A 27,104-nucleotide genomic window follows, 5' to 3' on the forward strand; every position below is an offset into this window, starting at 1 on the left:
ATCTGTACATAACTGGAACTGATACTAGGGAATGGTGTGTTGGAGTCGTTTTTATAACTCCTGCTTGACTGTATCAAGTTCACGTTGATACGCTGCCGCAGAACTTCCGCAGACTTCAGGAACTTTACACTTGGCTGACTGTGAAACTGGTAAACACAAAGTTGGATTCTGCAATAAAGTTATTACGATATTTCAGATAGTGATAGCTACAATTTCATTATCGTCTGGTGCAGCGGGGGGTGTACTGTAAGTTCAGTTCTTGTTAGGTTAATTTTATTAGATATCATTTTAGTCTGAAGTTATTTTGTTTTATTCTGGCTTTTTGTGTAGATTGCGCAGTCATCCGAGCGATGTGGTCGCACTAGGCCGTATTCAGATCAGGGATGTGTTCTCTGAAGTACGACTGCATACGACATTTAACGACTGTTCAAGTACATTCTTCATCTAAATCAGGTAAGGACGGTATATCACACGTGTTTCTGTTTAAACAAAAGTCGTGTGGCTGGTTGATGGGAATCACTAAACTACAGTACTACACTTATAGCCAAACTATGTTTTATTTCCGCATCAAATCACTTTTTAAGAACCGAACGCTTTTAAGTACGAAATACAATAGGTAAACTTAACTTATCTAACATAATGTGCTGCAAGATCTTCACATCTTACTGTAAACAGCAGTTCTCTATTTCTCTTATTATATTATGACTAAGCCAAAACAAGGGAAGAAACAACAAGTACACAGCTTTAACCACAGCTGACGAAATTTAGAGGCGTGGCATAACATAGCTATAGCAATTACAAACAGAGGGGCTGGTTTAGTGAAATACACACTGTACAACCATGGTTGTGTTTATTTAGTTGGAGTCTTAGCAGACTAAATAAGCATTTGGTTTGATACAGGTGCTGTAGTCTAACTAGTAACTAGTTGTTATTAAAGAACTGGGTTATCAGTTTATCAATTGCTTTTCTTCTTTATTATACTTGTATATTGTAAGAAGTAACTGATAGAATAGAATTTACGCAAATTGTTGTTGGTAATTGTTGTATCAGATTCTTTACAACAACAAAATAAAAATAAAAACTACATTTCATGAAATTAATATTGCATAGTAGTATATCAGAGTTCTCAGAATGCCCCAGATTTGGCCTGCATAGTTTTCCAGTTGCTGGAATCATGATGACAAAATCACATATTATTGCTTGCAAGTGCTTCTTCAGATTTCTATGCAAGGATGGACTCATGCAAGAAATGTATGGTCTTTGCATGAAGCAGTTGAATTTATAGGTTGAATTAAATGGTGTTTAAGATTTGGGACAAGCATAGAAAATTGCCTTTGAATGAGCATTACATTAGTTTTGCTTTGGTCCCTAAAAATACTTAAAAAGACATGAACACAGTGATAAATTGTGATATAAATGCTAATATGTAAGGGCTGTGTCAGACTTGTAATACATGTAGTCCATCTCAGAGAAAGTTGAACACAGTATTACTATGTTATTACTATTAATACCCACAGTCAAACTAAAGGAATGTGACAGCATTGTTTAACATGGAGTGTACATATAAGAAATGTTGCATTAATGACCTATGGCTATTACTAACTAACCACAGCAATTATAGGATTGTTATTTTAATATAGTAGCAATAAGCCAGGCGTGCTAACCCTGTTTTTAACCCTAAATTACTATGTATGTGGGTAAAATTGATATCATTAAAAATGAATATGAGCACTTTATTGTCAAAATGTGAATATCAAGTTAACCAGCCATTAACAGTTTCAGTGAGAGCACTTTATGGAGTTTTACACACAAATGTTTTGATCTATTTCAAATGGCTGGAGGGAAAGAGTATTTCTTTCTGAATGAAAACAAATCGGCTCCTCTCATGCTCTTCCAGTTCACTCTTTACCAAGATAGATGATTTAATCCTGCTTTGTTAGCTACATTATTTTAAATGTGAGGCTAACTTGACAAAAACTACAGTGTGTGCCAACAGCCCTTGTCTTTTTACAATTCCCAAGATGTAACCCAGCACTGGGATTAACTAGCATTGTGGTCACTTTGTTCAGGGTTCCCATGATCTAATGCTTGCACCTACTGTACATGTTTGTGTGGGTGGCATTGGAAAAAATAAAAGAATAAGGGTGTGGCGTAACCCAAAAGCATTACTAATAAAGCAAATTGTACTGCACTGCAATCCTGCTGCAAATCTAGTTTGCAAGGCCTGCTCTCTATGCCGAATAACCAAAATTAAACAAACATCCTTTCTTTTTTTATTTGTGAAAATAAGAATCTTACTTATTCTATCGATATTTTACGACAAATATTGTAACAGCCTATTTAGTTTTATTATACCCACCTGGGGAGTGGAGGCGGCATTTCATATTTCAAAATCTAAAAGGAAATACTATACTACTAGTATGGCTTCCGGTAGACTTTTGCAATATAATTTTCTGGTTTCTTTGATTACATGATATTTAATACAAATCTAAATTATCTTCATATAGTTTTTTTTTGTTTTTCTTCATATAGTTTTTTTTTTTTTTTTTTTATGGCTCAGTCCTAAAATTTTAAGTGATGCGACACTTTTGGCATAGCCATACAGTATGTAAAATTTTAGATTTGTATGTATACACTGTATCTAGCTAGAGCAGTGGTTTTCAACCTTTTCATCTCCAGTATCACAATCTCCAGCACGGACCAACCAGTTGCTTTCTGTGATTGGTATCCTATCAAGTATTCTATAAGACTCTGGACACCACCCTTATTTACCTGTTGTGACTGCCACCCAAAGACATTTAAAGGGTGAACCATCTGAAAAACTTTTTTCCAACCCTCTTAGGTGTTTAGCCAGTATTTTTTTTTAGGTGTGATACTGGTATATCTCATATGTTATACACCCTGAGCCAGAAATGAAAGTGTCACTGTGGCAGAGCAGGGCTCTGCCCTTAAAAATACTGGCAGGGAAGGAGTTAAATTCTCCTCCCTGCCCAGATTGATTAGTTCAGGTGGGAGCAATCAGTCAATTAATTATTCAATTATGGACTTAGCCACCTGGCATAAAAGGAGGCCTCAACCTCCCAGTTGGAAGAGAGAGTTCGGGAAGGAGAAGGAGCAGGAGCAGGAGCAGGAGCAGGAGCAGGAGCCAGAGCAGGAGCCAGAGCCAGAGCCAGTGTTTTGTGTGTGCTGTTTTTCTGTTGGTTTGTGTTTGAATCCAGTGAAGGCAACGCCCAGCCTGGAAACCTTTATTTTTGTAAGTTTTGCTTTTGTGTCTATTTTGTGTTTTGAAACCTTTCTGTTTGGCCCTTGTGCCTATTTATTTGATTATTTTTGTTTACTGCCAACTCCATTACTTTTTTTTTCCAAAAAAAACCTCACAAAATTCAAAAACAACAAAAAAATACTGCCCTGAGCCTCCAGGTGGTGTTATCCCACTACTGACACCAAATGTGACAGGATTGGCAGAGGTTGAGGCTCAGAGACAGTTTGAAGTTCAAAATAAAGCTTTTTGATAAACAAAAATAATCAAATAAATAGGCACAAGTGCCAAACAGAAAGGTTTCAAAACACAAAATAGACACAAAAGCAAAACTTACTAAAATAAAGGTTTCCAGGCTGGGCGTTGCCTTCACTGGATTCAAACACAAACCAACAGAAAAACAGCACACACAAAACACTGGCTCCGGCTCCTGCTCCTGCTCCTGCTCCTGCTCCTGCTCCTGCTCCTGCTCCTGCTCCTGCTCCTGCTCCTGCTCCTGCTCCTGCTCCTGCTCCTGCTCCTGCTCCTGCTCCTGCTCCTGCTCCTGCTCCTGCTCCTGCTCCTGCTCCTTCCCGAACTCTCTCTTCCAACTGGGAGGTTGAGGCCTCCTTTTATGCCAGGTGGCTAAGTCCATAATTGAATAATTAATTGACTGATTGCTCCCACCTGAAGCAATCAATCTGGGCAGGAAGGAGAATTTAACTCCTTCCCTGCCAGTATTTCTAAGGGCAGAGCCCTGCTCTGCCACAGTCACAGTTAACAGTGATGAGCCTATTGTCTTACACACGTTACCCATGTTTAACATCTACATATGTAAACAGGATCTCGTCCATGTAAATTAATTACAGTTTTAATCGTGTCAAAGCCTTGTCCTTTGTTATTACCCAGGTAATTAGATATAAGTCTCATGGCTTAGTGTATCTGACAGTTAGTTGTGTGACCCAGTGTTCTGTGTTCAGTGTATTGAAGCGTGCATTTGAAATTCAAATGAGGATGTTGTACATATTAGACCAGTGGTTTTCAGCTTTTTTTTTTTAAACTGTACCCCTTCTGTCTGGAGTTTCAGCTCAAGTACCCCTTTACAATGTTCACCCTGCTGAATGGTACCACAGTTGCAATAAAAGACAGAATAATATGATTTAACAAATGTATTTTTCCCTTGTTTATGTAATCTATAATTTATGTTATAGCAATTTGGCACTGACAAACTGCTGGCTTAGGACAGAATACCAAACAGTAAGCTTAATTCTTAAAACGTTTAATTTTACAAGTCTTTGGATGCACAGAATCAAAAGACAGTATAATATTTGTTATACTATATTTGTTTTGTTTGGATTGTTGTGCAGCTCGTGGGCCTGCCAGTAAAAACAAGAATTACAAGAAATGATGCTCCTGTACTCGCCTGTCCCATCCAATATATTAAAAAAGAAATCCTTCAAAAGAATAGGTTTTATATTCATATTGGGTTAGCACAGTACGTTGAGGGAGTTGTACCTGTAAAGCATTAAGAAACATTCTCAGGACTTGCTGTTGCTGCCTCCTAGTTTGTACTATGTTTTGTTGTCAATGTCCTGACAAGCTGAATAGTTAAAAAACTGTGTCTGATGCACATTCTTCAAATAGCAGGATGGCTGAATGCAAATGGTCATTTTTAAATGTGCCACAGTCTATGAATACAACCATTTATTATTCTTCAGCATGCATTTCCAATTTTCCATTTATTTAAAGTGGGTGGCAAAAAAATGCTGGCTCGTGGCAGTCACGGCTGCAGACAAAAGGCTTCTTCAAATGTACTTTGAAAATGTGTATATTCTGGAGGCGACAGCATGTTTTGGAAGTCACGGCTCTTGTCTACAGTTTCCACAGCACTTGAGCAACGGCTGAAAAGGTCAAGGGAAGAATTTGTGATGAGCCCATTTAACTTTTATGTCAAATTCCAGCAGCAACTGCAACAAACAAGCTTAATTAGGAAAACAAAAATAATAATAATCCTACATTTATTTGAAATACTGTAGGTACATTTATTATACTTGGGTGTTCTAGAGCAAAATTATTTTGAATATGTTAATAGCCAGCAAGTATATCCAGTATCTATCTATCTATCTTTTGTGTACATGCTAAAAAACACTTTTTTATTATTATTATTTTGTTTTTAATTTTTGTACACTGCAGCATATATAACATTATGATTGTGGAAACACCTGACCAACTTGGTAGTTTGTACATCTGTGTTTATGGAGATCAACAAGATACTTGCATAATGCATACTTTAGTGTTAAATACATATACAGTAGCTGCTAGTTGTTGTGCTAGGTTTTTATAGACCAGATGAATAACCAGCACAGTTGGTAGCTACTGCATTGCAGGTCACCAGCACACCTGCAGTACTGCAATAATGGACAATCCTTCAGCTTATAGGTATAACATATTGGTGCTTTGAGGTTTAGACAATTTACACAAATCTCATTTATCCTTTCAATATTGGGATTGCTGTTTCTGGCACATTGCTGAGCTTCAAACAGACAGAGGAAGGATATTCTGTAAAAATACAGAAGTAAATGGTATGTTCGCCCTGGATAAGGGCATCTACTAATAAATAAATAATAATAATAATGTTGGTTTCTGTTTGATGTTTGTTGCTGACTGGGATAGGACCAGCAAATGGTAAAAGATGTAACAACAACAACAAAAAAAAGTATCATTGTTGTGCTGTGGAACTTCTTTGTATTGCAACTTGTATTGCAACAGGCTTTCTGTATAACCCTTGTTTTGTTATATTATGAACAAAAGATGGTTCTAGTGGAAACTGAATAAAAATAGAACCATTTTGTTAACAGTTTTGTTAAGAACTGCATTGTTTCATCTGCTTTGTTTCATCTAGCCCTCGGTTGACCGTAATGCCCATCCTGTCTAGAAGGCTTACAGAATAAATAAATAATACATACACTGTAAGTTAACCTTAATAAAATTGTTTTAGTGTAGACAGAGATAAAATGTTGTGGATTATCACAATTAGCACAGTAGCATTTCTTGGTCTGTGAAACCAGTCATATATGATTTAAGAAATAACATTTACTAGGATTAATAAAGACTTTCCACTCAGAAGAACCTGTGATTGTTTTCCTTCAATCTCAGACTCCAGACACTGCAAAGTTATGTTTTACAAGTTAAACCTAAATAAGCTTGGTTTTTTTAGATTTCAGATCTGTTTCCCATTTGGTTGGAGTCAAAGTTATATAAAATACAATATACCCATCTGAAGGTATGTTGTCCAGGATTAGGTGTAATTGGGGTCTGTGAAACCAGCCTTGCATTTGACTGAGGAACTGTTTCACTTTAAACCTGTTTTTAAAATGTTGCAAATGTCCCAAAAGGCACTTTATAATAGTTTATATGTTGTCAGATACCTTGCTTTTCTTGTCAGTTTTCCAAGTTCTGAGTTCATGTTTAGCAGTGACACACAGACATCTCCAAGCGTCCTGATATTTTACAGATACCCTTGTTTTGAATTCAGTTTTCTTGGTCATGGAGGGGTCATATTCCATTAAGCAGCAATTGTTTAAAGTACCCGAGAACCAGCTGCCGTAACCTAAATGTAAAAAAATTAAAAATAAAAAATCCTGCCAGTTAACCCTGGAAACATCATTGAATACATATTTGTACTTACAAACCACCTGCAGTGCTTGTGTATGTTGGAATGCTATACAAAATATGTCAAGCAAACCATGATTGATTGCTTTCAGATTCCATGGAGAATGTGGCACAAGTCAGAGGGACTGTACGAAGTGTTTGCTAACAGTACCTGCATTTATGTTATTCTCAGTTTGTGCATCCAAGCAGAATACTGCAGAATGCATCTTTGTGTAATTTTGGATGTAAGCAATGGCTGCTTTATTTACTGCTTATTTATGTCTGGTCTTAGGATCAATGTACAGTGTCTCCCATGGGCTTCTTTAATGTGACCACATTATGGGGAGATCTCCAATTAAAAATATATGTAACCTTAAACAACACACACTAAACGTTTCATAGCACCTGTCCATCAGAATTAATTACTGATCTGAAACATCACAACATACTGAGGACTTTGTTACATTTCCTCACAGTGTTTATTTTATAGCTGAAGAGAGACCACCTGTACACTATGCTTGTCAAGTTCATAGCTGCTGTTTAGACAGAATAAAAAAAATGTAATAGCAATAAAACGAATGAGTTATTGTGTGCAATTTACATATTGTTGTGCCCTGCCAAACACCTTGGACTGCTAGTCGATGAATAACAAATGCAGCATCTCTTGTATGGGCACTGTATACTAATTGTTTATGCCATATAATTATGAAAAATGATGATTGGAAAAACTGTTCTTTGGCTCACATAAATGTTAGAGCCGAGGTACAAACAAATCCCCTCTAGTACAGATGCACTTTAATTGTCACTTTATACATGTAGTATATTGACCAGCTGTGATACAGCAGCTATATTTTAGTGATGATGCTACAGTTTAAACAGTTCTACTGATTATGTTGTTACATTACAAAATTATTTACATTCGTTATTTGCATCTTGTCACTGATTTAAGCATGATCACATTTACAAAAATGCGTTGAGATTGTTGAATGCATGTACAATAAGGAGATAGTACTGTGTTTTAACTATTTTATTTTATTTGTTTTTCAGCCTTCTGTCCTGGAAAAGTAAATCTTCCACTATTTTACTTGAGCTGTTTCTTGAGATAGCCATGAGATCAAGACAAAGAGGAGTGAATCTGGGCTTTCTTCTGCTCATTTCCCAGCTCTTTCGAGTAGGACCCAGTAATGTCCCCCCTGTAACTCTTGCTACTATAGGGCTAAACATTTACCTTTTCCTGGCCCCTCAAAAGCAGTTGCTGGACGTGTGCATCAGTGTACAGAATGCCTATATCTACAAGGATTGGACCCGTCTGATCTTCTCCCCCTTTTACCATGCTGATGACTGGCATCTATACTTTAACATGGTGTCTTTGCTATGGAAAGGGATAAAGCTAGAGAGGAGACTTGGCAGTCCATGGTTTGCCTACATCATTGGAGTTTTTTCTCTGCTGACTGGTGTTGTATACATCATATTGGAAATGGTGTTAACTGAATTTACAAAGGATCCATCGTACATTAGGCAGTGTGCAGTGGGTTTCTCAGGTACAGTGTGCTGTTGTATTCTACTCTACATGTGTGTCTTTCTACCCTATGGGATTACAGCAGCTTTTATGAAGTACTAAATAAAATGATACAAAAAAAAATGTTTACAATTTTAGAAATATTGACTTTTTAATTGAAATAATCTTTACAGTATTTTGTTGTTGTTATTTTATGCTTCTTTTAAAGCTGCTATAAAGACAGCAGTGCCATCATTTACATTTAATCCCAGCCATATTGTGAGTACAAAGTCATGCCAACTGTCAGCTGCAGCACCTCTGTATACTCGGTTCAGGCATATTGTGCAGTCTATGCCATGCCAAACCCAGGCAGTAGTTGCAGCTAAAGGCAGGCAAATACAGCATTAGGTGAGGGTTCTAATGAAGTTGCCAGTGAGTGCATAGTGCAGTGTAAAAACAATGCAAGGCGATGCATAACAATTTAACCTTCAGAAGCACCACGCTTGATAGTCTATAGCAAATGGCCAGCTATGAAGCAGTATCTATTTTTAAATTGAAGTGTTTAATGTGCCAGCAAGATCCTCATTGTTAATTATGTTGATATTTAAAATTCAGAATGGGATGAAAGTGTATTCTTAGGCAATCTCATGGCTATGTTTTCAGCCATGTGTGTTTTATTTTTCAGGTGTCTTATTTGCCTTGAAGGTGATAAACAACCATTATTTCCCAGGGGGTGTTGCACATGTGTTTGGATTCCCAGTTGCCAATAAGTATGCCTGCTGGGTTGAGCTTGTAGCTATTCATTTGGTTTCACCCGGGTAAGTACAGACTTTGCAATAACTGTTACTGGCCTCTTGAAAGTATATAAAAAGTCCTAATTAGACAACTATCCCCTCTCCTATTAGCAGTAAACTAGAACTAGAAAGAAGCAACATTAGTTACAGGAATGGTCAGTTAAATTTACATTCTTGCTAGTAATATACTATTGTGAAGATGCCTTTGCCTTTTGCTTCAGTATTTAGTTTAGCCTCCTTTTAAAGATATGTAGATGCTTATTTGTCTTGATAGTTAAAGTAAATACTTTGTATGCTGAACAGATAGCACACATAGAGGAATATATAGAGAGAGGATAATTCACTACTGATCAGTTGGCCTGAAACTGAGGATACCTTGTAAAAAAATAGGGAATACAAATTGTTTAATTAGTAAAACATGAGGCCCTTTAGACAGTTACACAACAGCAGCTTGTCCAGTTTTGATGATCCTGTGCTTGGGCCATGTTGGATTATATTCCAAATATTAAAGATGTAGTTCATGGGTCATGGCTCCCATAATCTGTGATTTGTGTACTTGGCAAGCAACATGTACAGACAGTACTGTATGTTCCTATCTTGAGAAGGTCAGCTTTCTGCTTAGTCTACAGTCTTACTCTACATGCTGCTTTTAAGGACTGCAACAGGTGTTTGAAACCACAGCTGCATGCAGATCTGATACAATTGAAAGTGTTGGGGCTCAACTTTGTCTGATTTGGGCAGATTACATCATTACGTAAACAAAGAAGGGGAGACCCTTTAAGCATCATGCCAATTGAAAGGTGATTAAGGGATGCAGAAGATAAGAGAAGATTGTGTATAATACAGCAGTGTAGAGTAGTGGTTAGGGCTTTGGACTATTGACCGGAGGGTTGTGGGTTCAATCCCCGGTGCTGTTGTACCCTTGAGCAAGGTACTTTACCTAGATTGCTCCAGTAAAAACCCAACTGTATAAATGGGTAATTGTATGTAAAATAATGCAATAGCTGTATAATGTGAAATAATGTATAATGTGATATCTTGTAACAATTGTAAGTCGCCCTGGATAAGGGCGTCTGCTAAGAAATAAATAATAATAATAATATGGCACCATTACAGACAAAAACAGCTGTTCCAATCCTGAGTTTCTAGGTGCTGATATTCTCCTGCTTTTTAAAGTTTACTGCATCTCATTTGTAACTAAACCATCAACAACTCAACTGCTCTTGTTAAGATCTGTTTTATGATGTGTTTTTTTTTTTCCCCCAAGTGCTGTGGGGTCTGCAAACTAGATTGAATGCTGTATAAGTAAATATATATTATAGAACACTTTGTATCTTGATCTAATCTTGGTCTTGGAGCATTGGCACACTGTGGCTGGCTGTATACGCAGTCAGCATGAGATTTGCTTGCTCTCTCTCTCTCTCTCTCTAGCCCTTAATTTACAGTCTTGTGTAAGGCAGACATTTGATTTGCGCAATTGCTAGGTGCTGGCATGGTTCCTACTTGGACTTGTATGTGACATACAGCAGCCTGAAAAAAGATTGTGACCTACGTTGGTGAAAATTGTAGCATCAGGATCTGTGTACTTGCTAAACGTCTCTTACTGCTCGTTTTACCTCATGTGGTATCCTGGCATGCAGAGATGGAAAACAAATGAGCACTTGCTTTATTTTTTCTATTATTATGGTGGCACTGATGTATGAGCTGTATCGGTTTATAGGTACGCAATTTAACAGCGTCCATTATTCATGTGGAAATCACGATAACTTCCATTAGTTATGAAGAGGTTTGCCATTTGTTGCTTGTAATTTTTTTAGGACACTTTTGATGGTAACATTACCACAAACCTTTGAGTTATACAATTGGTTGATTTGAATTATAGTGACACTATAGCAGCTTTTAAAATGTATTAAATAATAAAACAAACAACAACTGTGATAAAAATTACTGATGTGTTTGATGTTTTTTTAATGTTAGCATTAAGTAATTGCCCACTTTCACACATAGCTTTTGTTAATCCATTACAAGGATAGCAGCACAGTAACATTTTTTATTTGAAACACAAATCATTTGTTGTATTTAAATTGTGAACAGACTGCAGTTTCCATTCGTGAGAGAACCTAGGGTACCACAGCAAACAAACAACCCAGAGGCAACTATACTTACATTCAAAGTCTGTAAACATCACCAAATAAATAATTGAATACAAAATCTGCTTCCTTGCAGAAGACAAGGCCTTTACACCATCTTGCGGCCCCCAATTTGAGAATCCCTCTATTAAAGGAAAATATCCCTTCATTGTTTTATTCATTTACTTGAATTATTTTACACCTAACTGTGTAGTGAGGGATGACAATGCTGGGAAAAGAGGCAGAATATTGAAATTCTGTAGGAGCTAAGCCATTAATAAACTTTTCCAGCATTTGGTATGGACTTGAGTGGCGACAAAGGGACATTCCTTTCTCTCTGTACTTCCAATGCCCTTCAGCCTTAACCTTGTCAGAATACTCCCTGCTGGTGCCATTGAGTCCCTTCTTTTCTCTGCAATCTCAATACAGGGGCTCTCCGCTCTCCGTTTCTGGGGTTGCTAAATTAGTCCTAATTGTTGATGGGGTGGGTGGAGTAAAGTACTCATGGGCTCCAAGAGCAAGAATGAAACCTGTGTACAACCAGAGGATTGAAGCATACATGTTATCACTTCTACTAGACATGCAGACAGACTGTACCCAGAAGTTGAGAATTTGGGGTTGTTGCTCACAAAAACAGCCATGCAATATATGCAATAGTAATATTGTAATAAATATCTAATGTAGACCACAATGCAAGTGAAGTATGTCAATGTAGCCTCGGGCACAGGGAAAACAAACTAGCTCAAGCCTGTCTTTTTGGAGAAAGACTGTGTTACATATAAAAATGTTTACTTTAAATGTTCAATGGCACATTTGTTCTGGTTTTGCACTAAATCAATTGTGATCTTTAAAGAAGAGTGAAGGAGTAAACTTTCTGTTTTTCTAATTTAAAAATCTATTTTCAGAGGGAACATTTTCATCAGATCCCTCATGTGGATCATTCCCAGAAAATAAATCTAAAAAATAAACACATAATTATGTTTAAAAATTTGGGATATAAAATGTAAAGAAATGGCAGATAGGTGTCACACATTCCTGTGATTACAGGTTTTTAATTGGACTCTTTTTTCTTTTGTTGTTGTTGTTGGAAATGCATAGGATTAACAAACATTCCTGCACAAAATGAAAAAAAATAAAAAAAGCCATGTACTCAAGAAATAAAGTACACAATATGATTAAATGATTCTGCAGAATAGAATAGTGTTACAGAAAATAAACACGTACACAGACTAAACACTGTCTATTGAATGATCCCCCATTTAGCCAAGGGAAAGGGGAAACTCAGCCAGTAATAATTTAGTGAAGCGATCTGCCACCTGCCATGACGCCCGCTGAGCACAATGACTGCACGCTGGGGGGTTGCGTCTGTGTTAAATAACCCTGTTTGTAAGCTGGGTGGGAAGGGACAGCTCATGGTAACTGGCAAAGGTTTTGATGGGCACCTCATACACATATAAGCAGCATATGTTTTCATATGCTGACAAATGAAAGGAACCATGTGCTGTAGATGGTGTTTAATATAAAGTCCCAACTAGAAAGCGATGCTAGGATCAAAGCAATGTACAAATGGTCCATTCTACATATTTTTCAGGGTATATCTATAGAAGTTGGATTAAACCGTTGGCTAGATCAAATATATATATGTATATAAACTGCTAACATATTTTTTTCATGTGTTCCTTCCTTTAATTTATATGGGTAGACTTTCCTCTATGTATTGCAGATGTGATTTAATTTGAGATGAATCTATTCAGGTTGCAGTACAGTACAGTACAAGCGGTCTACAAAAAACCTCTGACTTCAGATGGCAGAGTGCTGCTTCTTTGCCAAGTCACATTTATTACACTACATTGCAATGTGGAAGCCATCAGGACCCGTTTAGTCTTGCAGCTTTTTCAAATGAATCATCCTGAAGAGATGATGCTGATTACAACTACAATACAAACAGCATTTCTCTTTTCTTTCCTTTTGCAGTAAATCTTTCTCACTGGTGAATTATAAGCATAAATGTGAAGCTCCTACTTTCAGAAGGCTTTTGACTCTTATTTAGTACTGGTCAGTGTATTGCAAACTGTGATATAGAAGGCTCTAGTTTGTCTTTTTCAGATGCAGTAAATAGCTTTTATTGCATGCATACTAAAAATGAAAAAGAAAAAATGTGGTTGTGATTGAAACTTCTGTGAATAGCTGAGATGTAGCAGAGTGGAGCTTTCTAGGGTTTTACAGAGTGTCTTGGTGGCTAAATAGCAACACTGCTTTCCCATTAGTTTGAGCGAGTGATTTGCTAGTACATGGGATTTCAGTGCTGCAAGTTTGAATAGCACTATTAAGAAACCCAGTTCAGGCATATCATTACTGCTGCTAAAGTACATTTAGTAAACATTTAGTTCTCCTGCATCAGCTTTTCAAAACAACTAGCTTTCAGATTTTCTCTTGATAAAGTCTGGTTGAAATAGAGGAGCGTGTTTATCATCAGAAGTGCTCTACACTTTGACGACACTTTATACAAAGTTCTACTTGATGTGTATTAGTGCCTGGCATAGGATTTCATATACAGCAATTTGTTGTACTGTAGAACACACCCCAGATGCACACCAGCTCTATGTTGTGTAGTTCATGTGTGATATGTCATATTTAGTCCACCAGCATTCAGTATCATAAAGACACCCTTCTATTGTTTTATTTAATAAATTCAGATCAGGTTTTATGGATTCAAGTGTGTTAATTACTTCATAAGCTTTATTGTCAATCCTGGTTGTTATGTGTGACAGCTACAGTTAACATTGATGCTTCTTTAGAGGTAATGCATGGCATCTGTTTACGTGACTTGGACTGATGCATTCCGAAATTGACTTTTATTACAATTTATTGGCTCTGTGCTGCAAGCTGTGTATTGAATTAAATACATTTGCTTGGCTAATCACATTAAATGGCCACCATTTATTTATAGGAATGGTCAGCTAAGTTTAATGCACGTTTTGAGTCAGATGTGCTTCATTTTTATCTTTGATTCTAATAGGATTTTTAGTTTGTGCTTGGTGGCATCTGGTGGACAATATTTGTATTGCATTTTTATTTTTAAAGAAAGTTTTTAATCCATATTTTCAGCACTAGCCTAAAAGCCATATTTTAGACATTATGGCAGCATTTCTATCTTGCTTCCATACCCTAAAAGACAAGGGTATGGAAAAATATTTAAATAACATTATACACTGAAGTTAAGCTTACATAATTACCGACAACAGCAGTAAAATGAACTGGTAACTAATATGATGAGTTAAATGAGGTACTGGTACTGTGGTATTGCATTACATTTCCAGAGTTCATTGTTAAAATATGAAAATATTACCACTCTGGAACTACTGTATATTACTACAATGCCATTTAAATCACTTTGTACTTCTGAGATCATCCTCTCAGGACAGTGATGGATTGCAGTGGTCTGAGATGACGGCGGAATTGTTTCCCATCCTGTTCTACAGTGAACAGATAAAACATGTGGCACCACATGAAAGGGATCAGGGTGGCGTTGCAAGCTAGAGCTGATTAAAAATGAACTGAAATAATGAGTGTACAGCAGGTATCTAATCAACCAGATCCAAACACTCACCAAGGAATCCCTTTCCTCCTAGGACTTCTTTTGTTGGGCATCTGGCAGGCATTGTTGTTGGACTGCTGTACACCAAAGGGCCTCTGAAGAAGATAATGAAAATATGTGCAGGTACTGACATTGATACTTTATACTTGTCTTAAAAATTGAATTAAAAAAAAAATCAATGCGTAGATTCCTTATGGATAGCCAAATTGTCAAAACTGGGTTTAGATGTTGCTAATAACACTGCTTACACAGGTTTTAAGGGATGCTACGGTATATCATACTCTTTATACTTGTTATGAAGCAAGGCTTTAGTGCCGACTGTGACATGAAAAACTAGACCATTAGGGATTAGTGTGTAAAAATCACTACAATACAAAAAACCCCACTTAATTAAATAATGAAATTCCCATTTTAAAACTAACAACTAACCCTTTGCAATCATTAGCGTCAATGGCAAATTCAATTTTCTTTCTGTGATTTTTAAACGACTTGGACAACTCCTTTAATTACCTCCATGCTACAGCTGAATATTATCTCTGGCATGTGTGATCGGTTTTGTAGATAAGAAAAAAAAAAAAATCCTTTACAAAGGGATATTAATAACCATTCTTAATATTTGCTGCAGTTGTAAAAAAGACAACAGACTTTTGTCATATCTTTTGTACCCACACCGTGCACGACAAAGGCTGAGGAAAAGAAAGATTTAAGTTCAGCAATAAACTTCATTAACAGGAGCTGGAACATGAACAGATGTAGTTGTTTAAAAAGCTCTGTCAGTATAGCACTATGTGAAATTGCTTTCCCTAATTTCAGTGATATACTGCATTTTCACAATTTGATTTCTCTGATTAGAAACAATAAACCTCATTTAATGATGGGCTGAATAAGATTATATCCAAGGTCTGCATATGCCTGTAGCTTCAGATTTAGCTCCAACAGATTTAGCTACAACTATATACAATCTGTGTATGGCTATCATCTTGATAAGCTCAAGGCGAGTGAGCACTTATATGGATGCTGTTTTATTTTCAAAGTGCAAATGGTCTTTTTAAATGATTCAGAGTCTCAATTAACTATGATTAAAGCTGATTTAAACAAGGCAAGTAGAATTACCATTAAATACCCCTTTTTAAGTATTACTTATTTCACACTGATGTAGAAGTCAATTCCATTGGTTTTTTTTTATATGCGTTTTTAAATCTGTGTACCACAGATGGAAACAACACTTTTGTATGAGGATAGCACATTACACAGCAAAAAAAGTTCACTTGCATATACTGTAAATATCTTAAGGTAAACCTAAAAGAAAGTCAAGTAGACAAACATTCCAGCTGATGCCTTAATCAGCTGTTTTCTTAACATCTAAATGCGTAGAGGAATTTGGACAGTTTTGATTCAATATGATATGACAAAATGCTATACTAATGACAGAATATTGTAGTGTCCGTAATTCTTTTGGTATTCTGGTATTGCATTTTAAAATGATATAATATGTTCTCTGTTTTTTACATTTGTATACCTTTTAACAGTACATTTAACTCTGGTTATTTATTTTTTTAGGAGTTGTGTCTTCTGATGGCGGTTATTCAAGAGGTTCATACTTCAGTTATACAGGTGCAGAATATCAGTCTGCAGTATTTTTTATTTCATGTTCTTTTTGTATCCCATGTGTTTCAGCTGTTCAACCCTACTGCCAGCAGCCTCTTGAGTTTGAAGTGCACAGGGAGGTGCACGCTCAAGTCCACCAATGGGTGTTGTAGTTGTTTCTGTGAATGATAAAATCCAAGCACGTTCATTCAGAATGAAATCTCTAGGCCTCCAGTTGCATGATTACTGAAATTTGATAAACCCAGAGGATCCACATCCTCTGTTTGCTGTGTGGGTGCAGCTACATTTTACAATAGGCTCTAGTCTTGACTGGGTGCCACATCAGCACATAATGAGGAACTGAGGCTGGAGTTTCTCTGCTTTGGGTGGTGGGGGGGGGGGGGGGGCAACTGCTTTCTGTATAATTGAGCAGAATTACCCCCTATGCTGGGCATAACAGGTCTAGAAGACTGTGGCATCATTCCTGAGTTTTTGGGTCCTGAACTATGTAGCTGTGCTGGGATGCAGACTTAATCTGGGATGCTGGAAGGTCATTGCACTGGCATATTGGCTAACTGGTCTAGCTGACACACACATAAACATAGGACAGTCTGGTTCATTTTCAGCTGCTTCACCCACCCCTGTTGAAGCCTTTTGTGGCACAGCAACAGGATTAAACATGTACATTCTCAGATCCCATGTTTCTTAGAATTATAATATTGTTGCACAATAAATGTTTTCTAAATGCTAAGTACAGATAAAGCCAGATGTTAAGAATTATGTAGAGTAAAAGGGAAAGACAAGCTTTTTTTTTGCTTGCTTGCTTTTTCTTTGTCAGTCAGTTCATGGATGGCAAACACACATCCTTTTGTTATTACTTTGATTAATTTGATCTGGGATACATGCAAACCACATTAAATGAATTACGTACTGGGAGCTGTGAGTCACTGTCAATTGTTGCAGCCCAAGAAAGATTATACAGTAGGTTTTTGTATTACCTCACCAACATTACAGTTCAGAAGCTTACACTAATACAGAAAAAGACTGTTCATCACGTCGTTTTTTTTTTTTTTTTTTAACCTATCCAGTCATTAGCCCAGAACATAACCTTTAATTAATTATTTAAATTTTAAACATCATACAAATGAGTTTTTAATACACATAAGTAACCATTATATACTTAAGTGCTGGGAGGAACACTTTTGGATATTTTAACAACCCCAGTTTGATATGTATTCGGTGATGAAAATGATGTGTTTATATTCTAAGTGTACAGAGGAGTGTTTATCTCCATTCTTTCATAGGTCATTTTATGAGGTACTGGTTTATTTTACTCCTGTAAGGTTTTTTATACTTTAAAATGGTGCTGCTTATACTTTTTTTTCACAGCTCATTCAGAATAAAGAGTATGTAAACATTTGTTTAGATATTTAAAGAATATTCAAACGTGAAATTATTGAAAATAAAATAAAAAGGTTTGAGGCCCAGCTCAGGGGGGGGAGGGCACGTGCAACTAAGCAAGCAGCAGAGAAAAAGTTAGTGTGAACCAGATTGCTTTGCGTATGCCTGCGTTATGAAAAGCAACCGACCAGACAACTTGGTGGTTAGCAGCACAGGTAGCAAAGCAAGGTCATGGAAACAATCACTCAGCAGAGTTCACTCAGCCAAGAGGCAAGACTAAATTCAGTACTCTGGGACCGGTAGCCACCTGTTCACAAGATAAATACATCTTGCTTGGTTAAAAAAAAAAAAAAAAAAAACTTTTCAGGGTCCATTGCCTGCTTCTGCTTGAGATGGCCCATTGGTTGAGAACATACATCCAACAAGTATGGAACCACAGAGGGATTGTGGAAGCATCTGCTGCCCTGTAAAAATGCATTTGTGTGGATTCCAGTAGCAATAGTGGAAATGTCTAGTTCAAAGGTAGTGTCCCCAGTATTTCAATAAAAAACAAACCAATTGCATGTAACACTCTGACTGAGAGCTAAGAATATACGCGATGTGAGCATTTGCAGTTTTAATATTCATGAGACATATTCATAACCAATTCTATTTTGAGGAATAGCTACAATGTTATTGGGCTCTGCTTGCAAAAACAACAACTTCCATTTGTACTATATATTCCGCACTGTGAAAATACGAACAGTAATTTGACAGTTTGTTCTAGAGAAATTGTTCTGACTTTTTTTCTTTAGGATACAGTGGATTGAGAAGTTCACCAAGAAGATCTAATGCATATAACTCATACACCCCGTTCAACCAGTACAGTCCAAACAACACTTACAGCGCCAGCAATGAGGCCCCTGGGTATGAACCATACACAGGAGGGCTGTCTGAAGAAGAGCAGTATCAAGCGGCCATCAGGGCCAGCCTGAATGATCAAGGTGAGAGTCATTGTTTTTAATGTAATAATTTACAGATGGCTTCATAATTCTGCCATGAAGGTAGATCAGTTTGAAATTATAATAACAAATAAGTACACAAAGTGAGTGCTCGGATCTAAAAAGATGAACCCGCTATAGACCTTCTTGCGTCAATGGCCCTGATTTTTGTTCTGTTTGTCTCCATATTATAAAATTTGATAGAAACAACCTAAACACGTGTAGTTACACGGTAGTTTGAAGGTTCAAACAGAATTAAAGTGAGGCCAGCTGTGACATAGCCATGATAAACTTCCTAAACAGATTATAGTATTTTATAGTATCTTTTGCATTAACATACAGTATTACAATGTTTGGTTTCTGTCATGTTATGATTTAATCTGAATCTTTCAAGGAAACTTCTAAACTGAGATGCAATCTCTTTTGCCTGTGTTCCAGCGGGTATTTATTTATTTTTTTTTAACCTTTAATATAATTTTTACCGTGGTAGACAGCAGAAAAATGTAAAAGTTAAAGCTGAGAATTCCATTAATCTTGCCTGTAGTACACTTCTCTCGCATGTGCAATTTTGAAAGCAAACTTGAAGACTTGTATTTCTTACAATGTTTTTACAAAATACCCAAGGGATGTTTTTAAAATATAGCTATCTATAGCTATTAAAATATTATAAGAAATGTTTTAACATTAAATAATACAGGTATTGACATTTATACATATTTGAATACTGTTGGTGCAAAATCTAATTAAATCAGACTGAACTGTAAGAAAATAATTAATATTGGATACTTGTGATTAATTTGCTATATATAATTTCTGTGAGCATATCGTTCTAAACTGGGGTTTTCTGATTGATGTAGTAATTAAATCATTAGTAACAGGTGAATGAAAGCATGTAATAGGTGCATTGCTCTCTTTCTCTATCTATGGGGTTGTAAATCCTGATGAGGATCCATGGCACTGAAGCGTTGATTTGACTTTTTAATCTTGATGTTGCACAAATAAACGTACAAAATATGTTGGTTAACAAATCCTAGTGTGGAGACTCTTTGTAGCAAAGAGAAGCTTACAGAAAGCTCTCAGTTTGCATCAGTGTTTTCACCGTCACAAAGAAGTGCATGACAGGTAAGATTTGTGGGATTATTGGATTGGCGAGAACCCCTCTAAGTGGTAGAGAACTCAGTGTATTCCGTAATGACTAATATTATGTATTATTACATATCGTTGCTTCCTCTAGAGGGCTGTTTATTGGTGTACATTTATTTTTAAACAAAGCTGCAATTGTGTGTTTATTTGAATGTTCTGTTCCATTATTCCTGGCACTGCTCCTAACTATTTGACTAGGTTTCGGTCATTGCTGGCTGTAATCTCCATGGGGAGGAGTCTGGGTGTAAAAGGAAAGTTTTATTCAGATGGATGTTTTAAAATCACCATAGATTATTCCAGCATCCAGCTTCTGATAGTCAAATTAGCAATTGCACTGAACTAAAAATCACAAATGTGAAAAACACTTTAGGTTTTATTAAAAACAATTTAAATAGTCAATAAAACTGGCAGCTGGAAGCAGCAACTGTAATAATGCTTATTTTAATTTAAAACATGTTTATTTTATTTTTTTTAAATCTGCTTCCAACCTACAAAAAAAAAAAAAAGAACACACCACAAAAGTACATGTAACAAAGGACACTTTAAAGGACTTCCATCAAGTCATAATATTCAGCAACTGCTCGGGTCATTTTAGGTCCTGCCCAGAAGCAAAAGCGTTGCTTTGACAGAGTTTTGTGTATCAGCAACAAACAAACAAAAAAAGCCCCACACTGTTCATGTAAATTGGTTAGTTAGAGATGTTATACACGTTACAAAATGTTAGAGAACACAGAGAGTGGTACCTCTGCATTGTTTAGCAGATCATTGCACTAAAGCAGGTTTAGTTTCTGTTTTCATCCATGGATTAGTACAATTCCAAAGGGTATTTTTCACTCTACTGCCTACTTTATACTGAATAAAACGTGACACTGAAACTGCCAGAGTTAGTAACTAATCCCTCGTCTGTACCACAAATCCAATCAGACAATAACAAACCCCATATTCCACTGTGTGCTAGCTTCTGCTGAGTTTCATCTGTTTCATAACAACAACAACAACAGAAATCTGCTGACTGAACGAACACTTTCGGGAGAATGTCCTATATTTTGCTCCAAATGGATGTGCTTAGGCATTTGGAATTGGCGCCATGTACTGGCCTTTTTGTGTAATTACAGAGAAAAATACAGCACTGTACATACGGTTTCCAGAAGCTACCTGTTACAATGCTCAATTAATGCTTTAGCTGCCATGAAATGTTTTACCCTGGTGCTAGAGTCCACATGACATTCCCAGTCTCATTACTGCAGTATTCCCATGCTCTTTTGTTTGTTATGACAATAAAAGGAAAAACTCAAAGATTTTCCTAACATCTCCTTTATCAACAAGGGATCTATGTATTGTATATACCTGTAAGTACAGTGATTCAGGAAATCATACCATTTTGTCTTTGAAAGCTGACTTTGGAGGTCACACATCAAGCATCTAGTCAAAACATAAATATCTTGTATTAACATGCGTTGAGCCATAGATACAATGCACACAAATTCTGCCTTGCCTTTACAGTTTAATCGATTAATAAAGTTGAATTATTGATTGCCATTTAGTGGGATAACATTGAGACATATTTTAACCACATCTATACATTATCAAAATTAGATTGCACAATGTATTTAACTGGAATTGTTTTTTTTTAAGCTGGTATATACAACTGTCATCTGTATCAAGATTAGTAGCCTGAAAGTATGTATTTGTGATGTATTCATGGCTAAATATATACCTGCTATTATAAATTGAAGTATACTATGTTTGTGAAATTTTGTACCAGCATTTACTTACTGCAAATTTAAAATTAAGATGCAGTTGTTTTATGACTTCATTAGCATTAATTAATTGAGAAACTATTAAAAAAGTGCATCAATAAAGAACAAAACATGATGCGAAGATTCTGATTGTTAAAATAATTTAAGATCGATATTTTGCTTTCCCTTGAATGATACATAATTTGACTATTTTGCACTTCAAAAATAAATCGTACTCTAATAATTATACAGAGAACATGATGAAGCAGTAGATCGATTTGTTGGTTAACTGTGATACAGGCTTTTTGTTTATCTTGTAGGTAGTGGACATGCTCAGAGAAGACCAAATTATGGATTTAACATTCCAACGGGACCTCTGACCCAGGAAGAGATAAGACAGCGAAGACTCAACCGCTTTGAGGGATAAGGCGTGGGACCCTCAGCTGTTAGAGAGCCATGCTGTCTTTACAGGGCTAAATTGTAAAATGCAATGTGTGACTGAGCTACAAAAAGCACGACCTGGATAGGCATGCTGATTTGCAGGCTTGATTTGGGGATTTTTTCTGTTCAGTTTCAAAGAAAATCATTTTTACCCAAATGGCTTGGTACGGGTATTTTGATCCAACACCTGCAGCAACTCCACAGCTTACATTCCAGCATGTATGGAAGGGTTTGTGGGTCACTGGCAATAAAGAAGAGCGATTGCTCTGGGTATGTAGGGGCTAGATCTCATGCATCTGATCTCATGCCAGACAACTGCTTGCTGATTTGCTGGACAGGCACCTTTGTACAGTACAGTATATGCATGGTGGTGATGGGTACTGACATTTTTTTTATCATGCTGACAATTTGTGGCTGGTCTTGGAATTTGTCCTGTTTACATACTTGTGTAAAATACTTCACCTGCCTTTTTGGTTGTGATAGTAATTGTTAAGACAATGTGGCATTTCCTTGACAGTACGAAACAAGACATTGTTTACATTATGTCTACTGTCAGCATGTTGTAAGAAAGATCAGGGTCTACACATTGTTGACAGTGTAGAGTGGACTAACTAGACCTCTCATTAGCTTGCAATTCTACATTTTCTGTGTTTTTAGTTTTAGTCTAGATGTTATTTTTACTTTCGCTCTTGCGAAGTCCATTTGTCATGTTACCGAAGACAGATTCACACATTGTACATTCACTTCCCGTGTAGCAGTCAGCTGTCTGCATTAAATTCAGTTCTTAATACCTGCTGCACAGGAAACTGATCTATATTGTGTAACTGGGTAGCTATCTGGAAAACTTAAATAAGGGACTTGCAAGAAAGTTGTGTTTAAGTCTGAATTTTCCTTTTAGAACTTTATTACTTTCATGCTTTGTACTCCCAGTATTGATCCACAGTACCCATTCTTCAACAGACCTTTTATATTTGCACTATATATATATATATATATATATATATATATATATATATATATATATATATATATATATATATATGCTTGTATTCTCTTCCCTGTAATGTAGCAGTGTGGTGGTGTTTTGTGTTTTTTTGGTTTTTTTTTACCAAACATCTATATTATTGAGAACTTTGTATACAAGTTTCTTTATATGTGCTTTTTGTACCCGTTTGCAATACTGTGACAGGGTACTCCCCGCCCCTGTGCATATTTTATGTTTTGTGTTATTTTGTATTCGTTGTATTATTATTATTATTCAAATATGCTGTTTTGTGTTTATTTAAAAAACACACCATTTTATTGTTATTGTTTGACAGCCTGGATGGGGTCAAAATGCCCCATTGTCTGTAAAAGAAAAACGGCCAATGATTGAACGGGAACAGATACTGAACTGCTTGAGTCATGCTTAAGGCCTAATGTTGTGAAGCTCACATTGGCACTGCATGAACTATCACTACTCAATGGATAAACAGAGCTTCCAGTGCTGTCAACCCAGCCCCATTCCAAAGGACCGGAAGTTGTTCTTTCTTTTCTCAATTAAAAAGGAAAACAAAACAAATAAAAATTACTTTGTGGAGTCTCAAGCAATACAGTATCTTTTACCATTAACATTTATAGTACATCCCCTTTATAAGACTACCCATTACACTGCAGACCAGCTACAAGGTACTTTCCTTATCATGATAAGGTGGAAGACAAATAACTCAGCATTGTAACTACAGCTCCCAACTATAGCTTTATAAAGGGGACACACTGTATGTTTTTTAAATGTATTTTTCAATACTAAAAAAAATATAGCTACTTTAATTCTGATGGTCATTTGAAAACGTTTATAGAATCCTCTAACAGCAGAGGAACACAGCACTTACCAATTTGATTACACTCCTGTGGGAAGAAAATTAACAACACAAAGCCAATTTCTCCATATTTCTTCATTATATTTCAATCACAGGAATGTTATCCAAGTAACACCTAAATCTTGTTCTGTGCTCAGAGTTACTTTTCATAATGAAGCACCATTTGGCTTTCAGACCTTCATAAACACTTGACATCTGCTGACTTGCAGTCTTTTCTGATGTTCTTCCTTGAGCGTTTCTGACCCGATCATCACTGCTCCTCATTTAAACGTGAAAATTATGCTTGATCCAGACTAGAGCAAATATAATAACTCATTAACATGCACCACTGCTCTAAATACAGAATTAGAGCCATCAGTATCAAGTAGTACAATGCTATGACTTACATGCACCAAAATGTAAAAAGATTCTGATGTTGCCAAGCTATTGAACCCTGGAGGAGCCACTTCAGCTTATCTGGTCTGCCAAGCAGTTAAGTACGTGAATATGCCGTGTGTAGGGCGAGAGGACTGTGTAAAATGACGTCTCTTACACAGTAAGACATCCTACACATGACGTGTTCACTTATTACACGACGTATTAACTTATTATAAATCGCACAAATTAAGACTGCTCTTTAAAGGAATAGATTTAAAACCAAAAAAAAAACTATTTTAATTTTTGTAAAACATCATTTTTAAGGTCGGTTATTAATGACTGCACTTTCATTCACAGTACCAGCCAACTTCCAAGCTTCTAATTACGTATTAAATACATTTCCTGACAGAAATGTTTGCCTTGGCTGCAAAAAGAAATGACAAGATAAAAAATGTACAGTACTTTTTATTTAATAATTCAAAGATTGAGGCAACAATTTTGGGAAAGGAAAACCATGTATTTAAGTGGCTGGATTAAATTTATTGCCTTACCCCCAAAGTATTATTAACTGACACTAAAAGCATGACAATGAATACATTGCATTCAAAAGGCAGTGCAATTTCTATTATATTTTTTTTTTTTACAAAATTAAAATGTACTTACCAAGATCTTGGTTATGCGCTTTTTCTTGCCCTTCAAAATACAATAAACTGTACCCAGACCAAAGCTGTGTCATGTCCTGTGGACAGACAGGGACAGCCGTTGACTGGCTATGCATAACCAGCAGGAACCCAGGGCTATATTTCCCATCATTATTGAACCAGGAGAACCAGGCTCTCCCTTTGCACCTGAGATACAAACAAACTAATATTGAGCAAATAGCTTACACAATTAATAGGTTTTATAAAAGTACATAAGGGAACTGCTGTATGAAATATGAATGAAACAGAAAGAGCTTTGCTAACAGGTGCAAACAAATCCAAACACATGAAAACTGCCACAGAATCTGGGTAGTAAATTGAAGTAGCAGATAGTTTACCACGTGGTGCATTCTTCAGTTAATTGAGCTAATTTTGTATAAAAACCCATACACAGAGCCTTACCAATGTGAGGAAATTTAGTTAGCTACAGTATTTAATACTATACTTAGTATTTTATACTTTGGCAAGTATGCACACAGTATAAACCTGTCATAAATGTTTTACTTTGCACAGCTTAGCCTTCAACCCATCATAGGTTGAGGAGGTCCACAAGCACAATATCCTGGCTATCCTGTTCAGGGTGGCAGGAAAGCAATGTTAGGTTCAGCTTGAAATACATTTTAAATTTAACTAGAAACTGCCCATACAGTATGTGATCAGAACACACAGTTTATGTTTACTTTTGAGGGGAGTATTTTTTAAAACCATATGTCAAAGCTATACCAATATCTTTTGAAGCTGTTCTGTTCAGTGTTGTTGTAGAACTATCCCAGAAACAAACAACTTGCACATACAATTTCTACAAGATGTTACATCTTGTAATTGTAACTCTGACCTAAATAAACCCATCTATGCTTAATCCTTATATCATTTGGTGTCTACTGCGTGTGTTTGTAAGAGTTGTGATTATTTTGTTAGCTACAAACTATAAATTAGTCAGTTTGCCATTTCAGTTCATGCTGTATTTAAATTAAAATGACATTTTATATATTGAGAGAGCTTTCAGTTTCCTTTCCTGACTGTTTATTTTGACATGCCGTAGGGTCCAACACATTTAAAACAGTAGTTCATATTAAACAGATTATTACTGTATATAATAGTACAATGTATAAAAGTTCTTGCTTGACAAACGTAAACATGCATTTATTATAAGCAATAGTTATTGTAAGGCATTTTCCTAGATCACGTTCTTGATTAATTCATGTCAAGGTTGTTTTATTTCTCAGGGAGGGTCAGGTGATATTTTATTACCTGCAATATTACCCATGCAACCAAGTGCATCTTCAAACACAGCAAGCAAGGCCTGTACATCGGAAGCAATTTGTTCAGAATATGTTTGTGAAGCTTTCATACCTTTTCGCCTTTGTGATACAAATCTTCTGGAGGCTCAACAAATTCAAAAGGTCCAGGGGGCCCAGGCGGTCCTTGCTCTCCCTATTTATGTCAAACAGGATACATGGCGTTCAGAGCAGAAATCAAATGTTCACTTCACCAATAGAATGTGGGGTTTCAGAAACAAGCATCAGTGCCTCAGTGACAGACATCAAGGCATCACTATAGATATCTGAAATACACACTTCTAAAGGTACCAAGGTTAGGTTTGAAGTGCATTTCATATGTGGACCAGCACAGCTTCTCCTTTTTAACTGTATCACCAGAATTCATTAGTCACTTACCGGGTCGCCCTCAAAACCTGGTAGCGGTCTCCCTGGTACTCCCTAAACAAAAGAAACATTTTAAAGCATACTGTAAACAAAAAGATCATCTCAGTTCACCTGAGATGGCTTATAAACGTATTATACAACAAATGTTCCTAAATGTTTAAATACTTACCTGAATAACAGTTAAATGCTGAAATGTAGAATTTTTTTATCTCCACCTTTTAAAAACATTCTATTTTCACCATCAGTGAATTATCAAGTGCAGCAAGGCAGGGAGGGGGTTAAAATCCTGCCAAAAACACATGCAAACATGTGTTAATTGTTTGT

General features: G+C 36.4%; 1 protein-coding gene across 4 annotated transcripts; it reads left to right on the plus strand.

Moving 5' to 3' along the window:
- On the plus strand, window positions 1–25,981 carry LOC117423327 (rhomboid-related protein 4-like). 4 transcript variants are annotated; one of them, XM_058990247.1, is made up of 8 exons: window positions 1–149; window positions 331–453; window positions 7,937–8,430; window positions 9,073–9,205; window positions 14,943–15,031; window positions 16,469–16,522; window positions 18,691–18,879; window positions 22,079–25,981. In XM_058990247.1, the coding sequence occupies exons 3-8, from the start codon at window positions 7,998–8,000 to the stop codon at window positions 22,183–22,185; spliced, it is 1,005 nt and encodes a 334-aa protein (XP_058846230.1). In that variant the 5' UTR covers window positions 1–149; window positions 331–453; window positions 7,937–7,997; the 3' UTR covers window positions 22,186–25,981. The 4 variants fall into 4 exon arrangements, with proteins under 4 accessions (XP_058846230.1, XP_058846229.1, XP_058846228.1 ...); XM_058990246.1 differs by having other exon boundaries at window positions 27–246; XM_058990245.1 differs by having other exon boundaries at window positions 27–453.
- The last annotated feature ends 1,123 nt before the right edge of the window (window positions 25,982–27,104 follow it).

Source organism: Acipenser ruthenus, chromosome 17, assembly GCF_902713425.1.
Source record: "Acipenser ruthenus chromosome 17, fAciRut3.2 maternal haplotype, whole genome shotgun sequence".
In the NCBI taxonomy this organism is placed as follows: Eukaryota; Metazoa; Chordata; class Actinopteri; order Acipenseriformes; family Acipenseridae; genus Acipenser; species Acipenser ruthenus.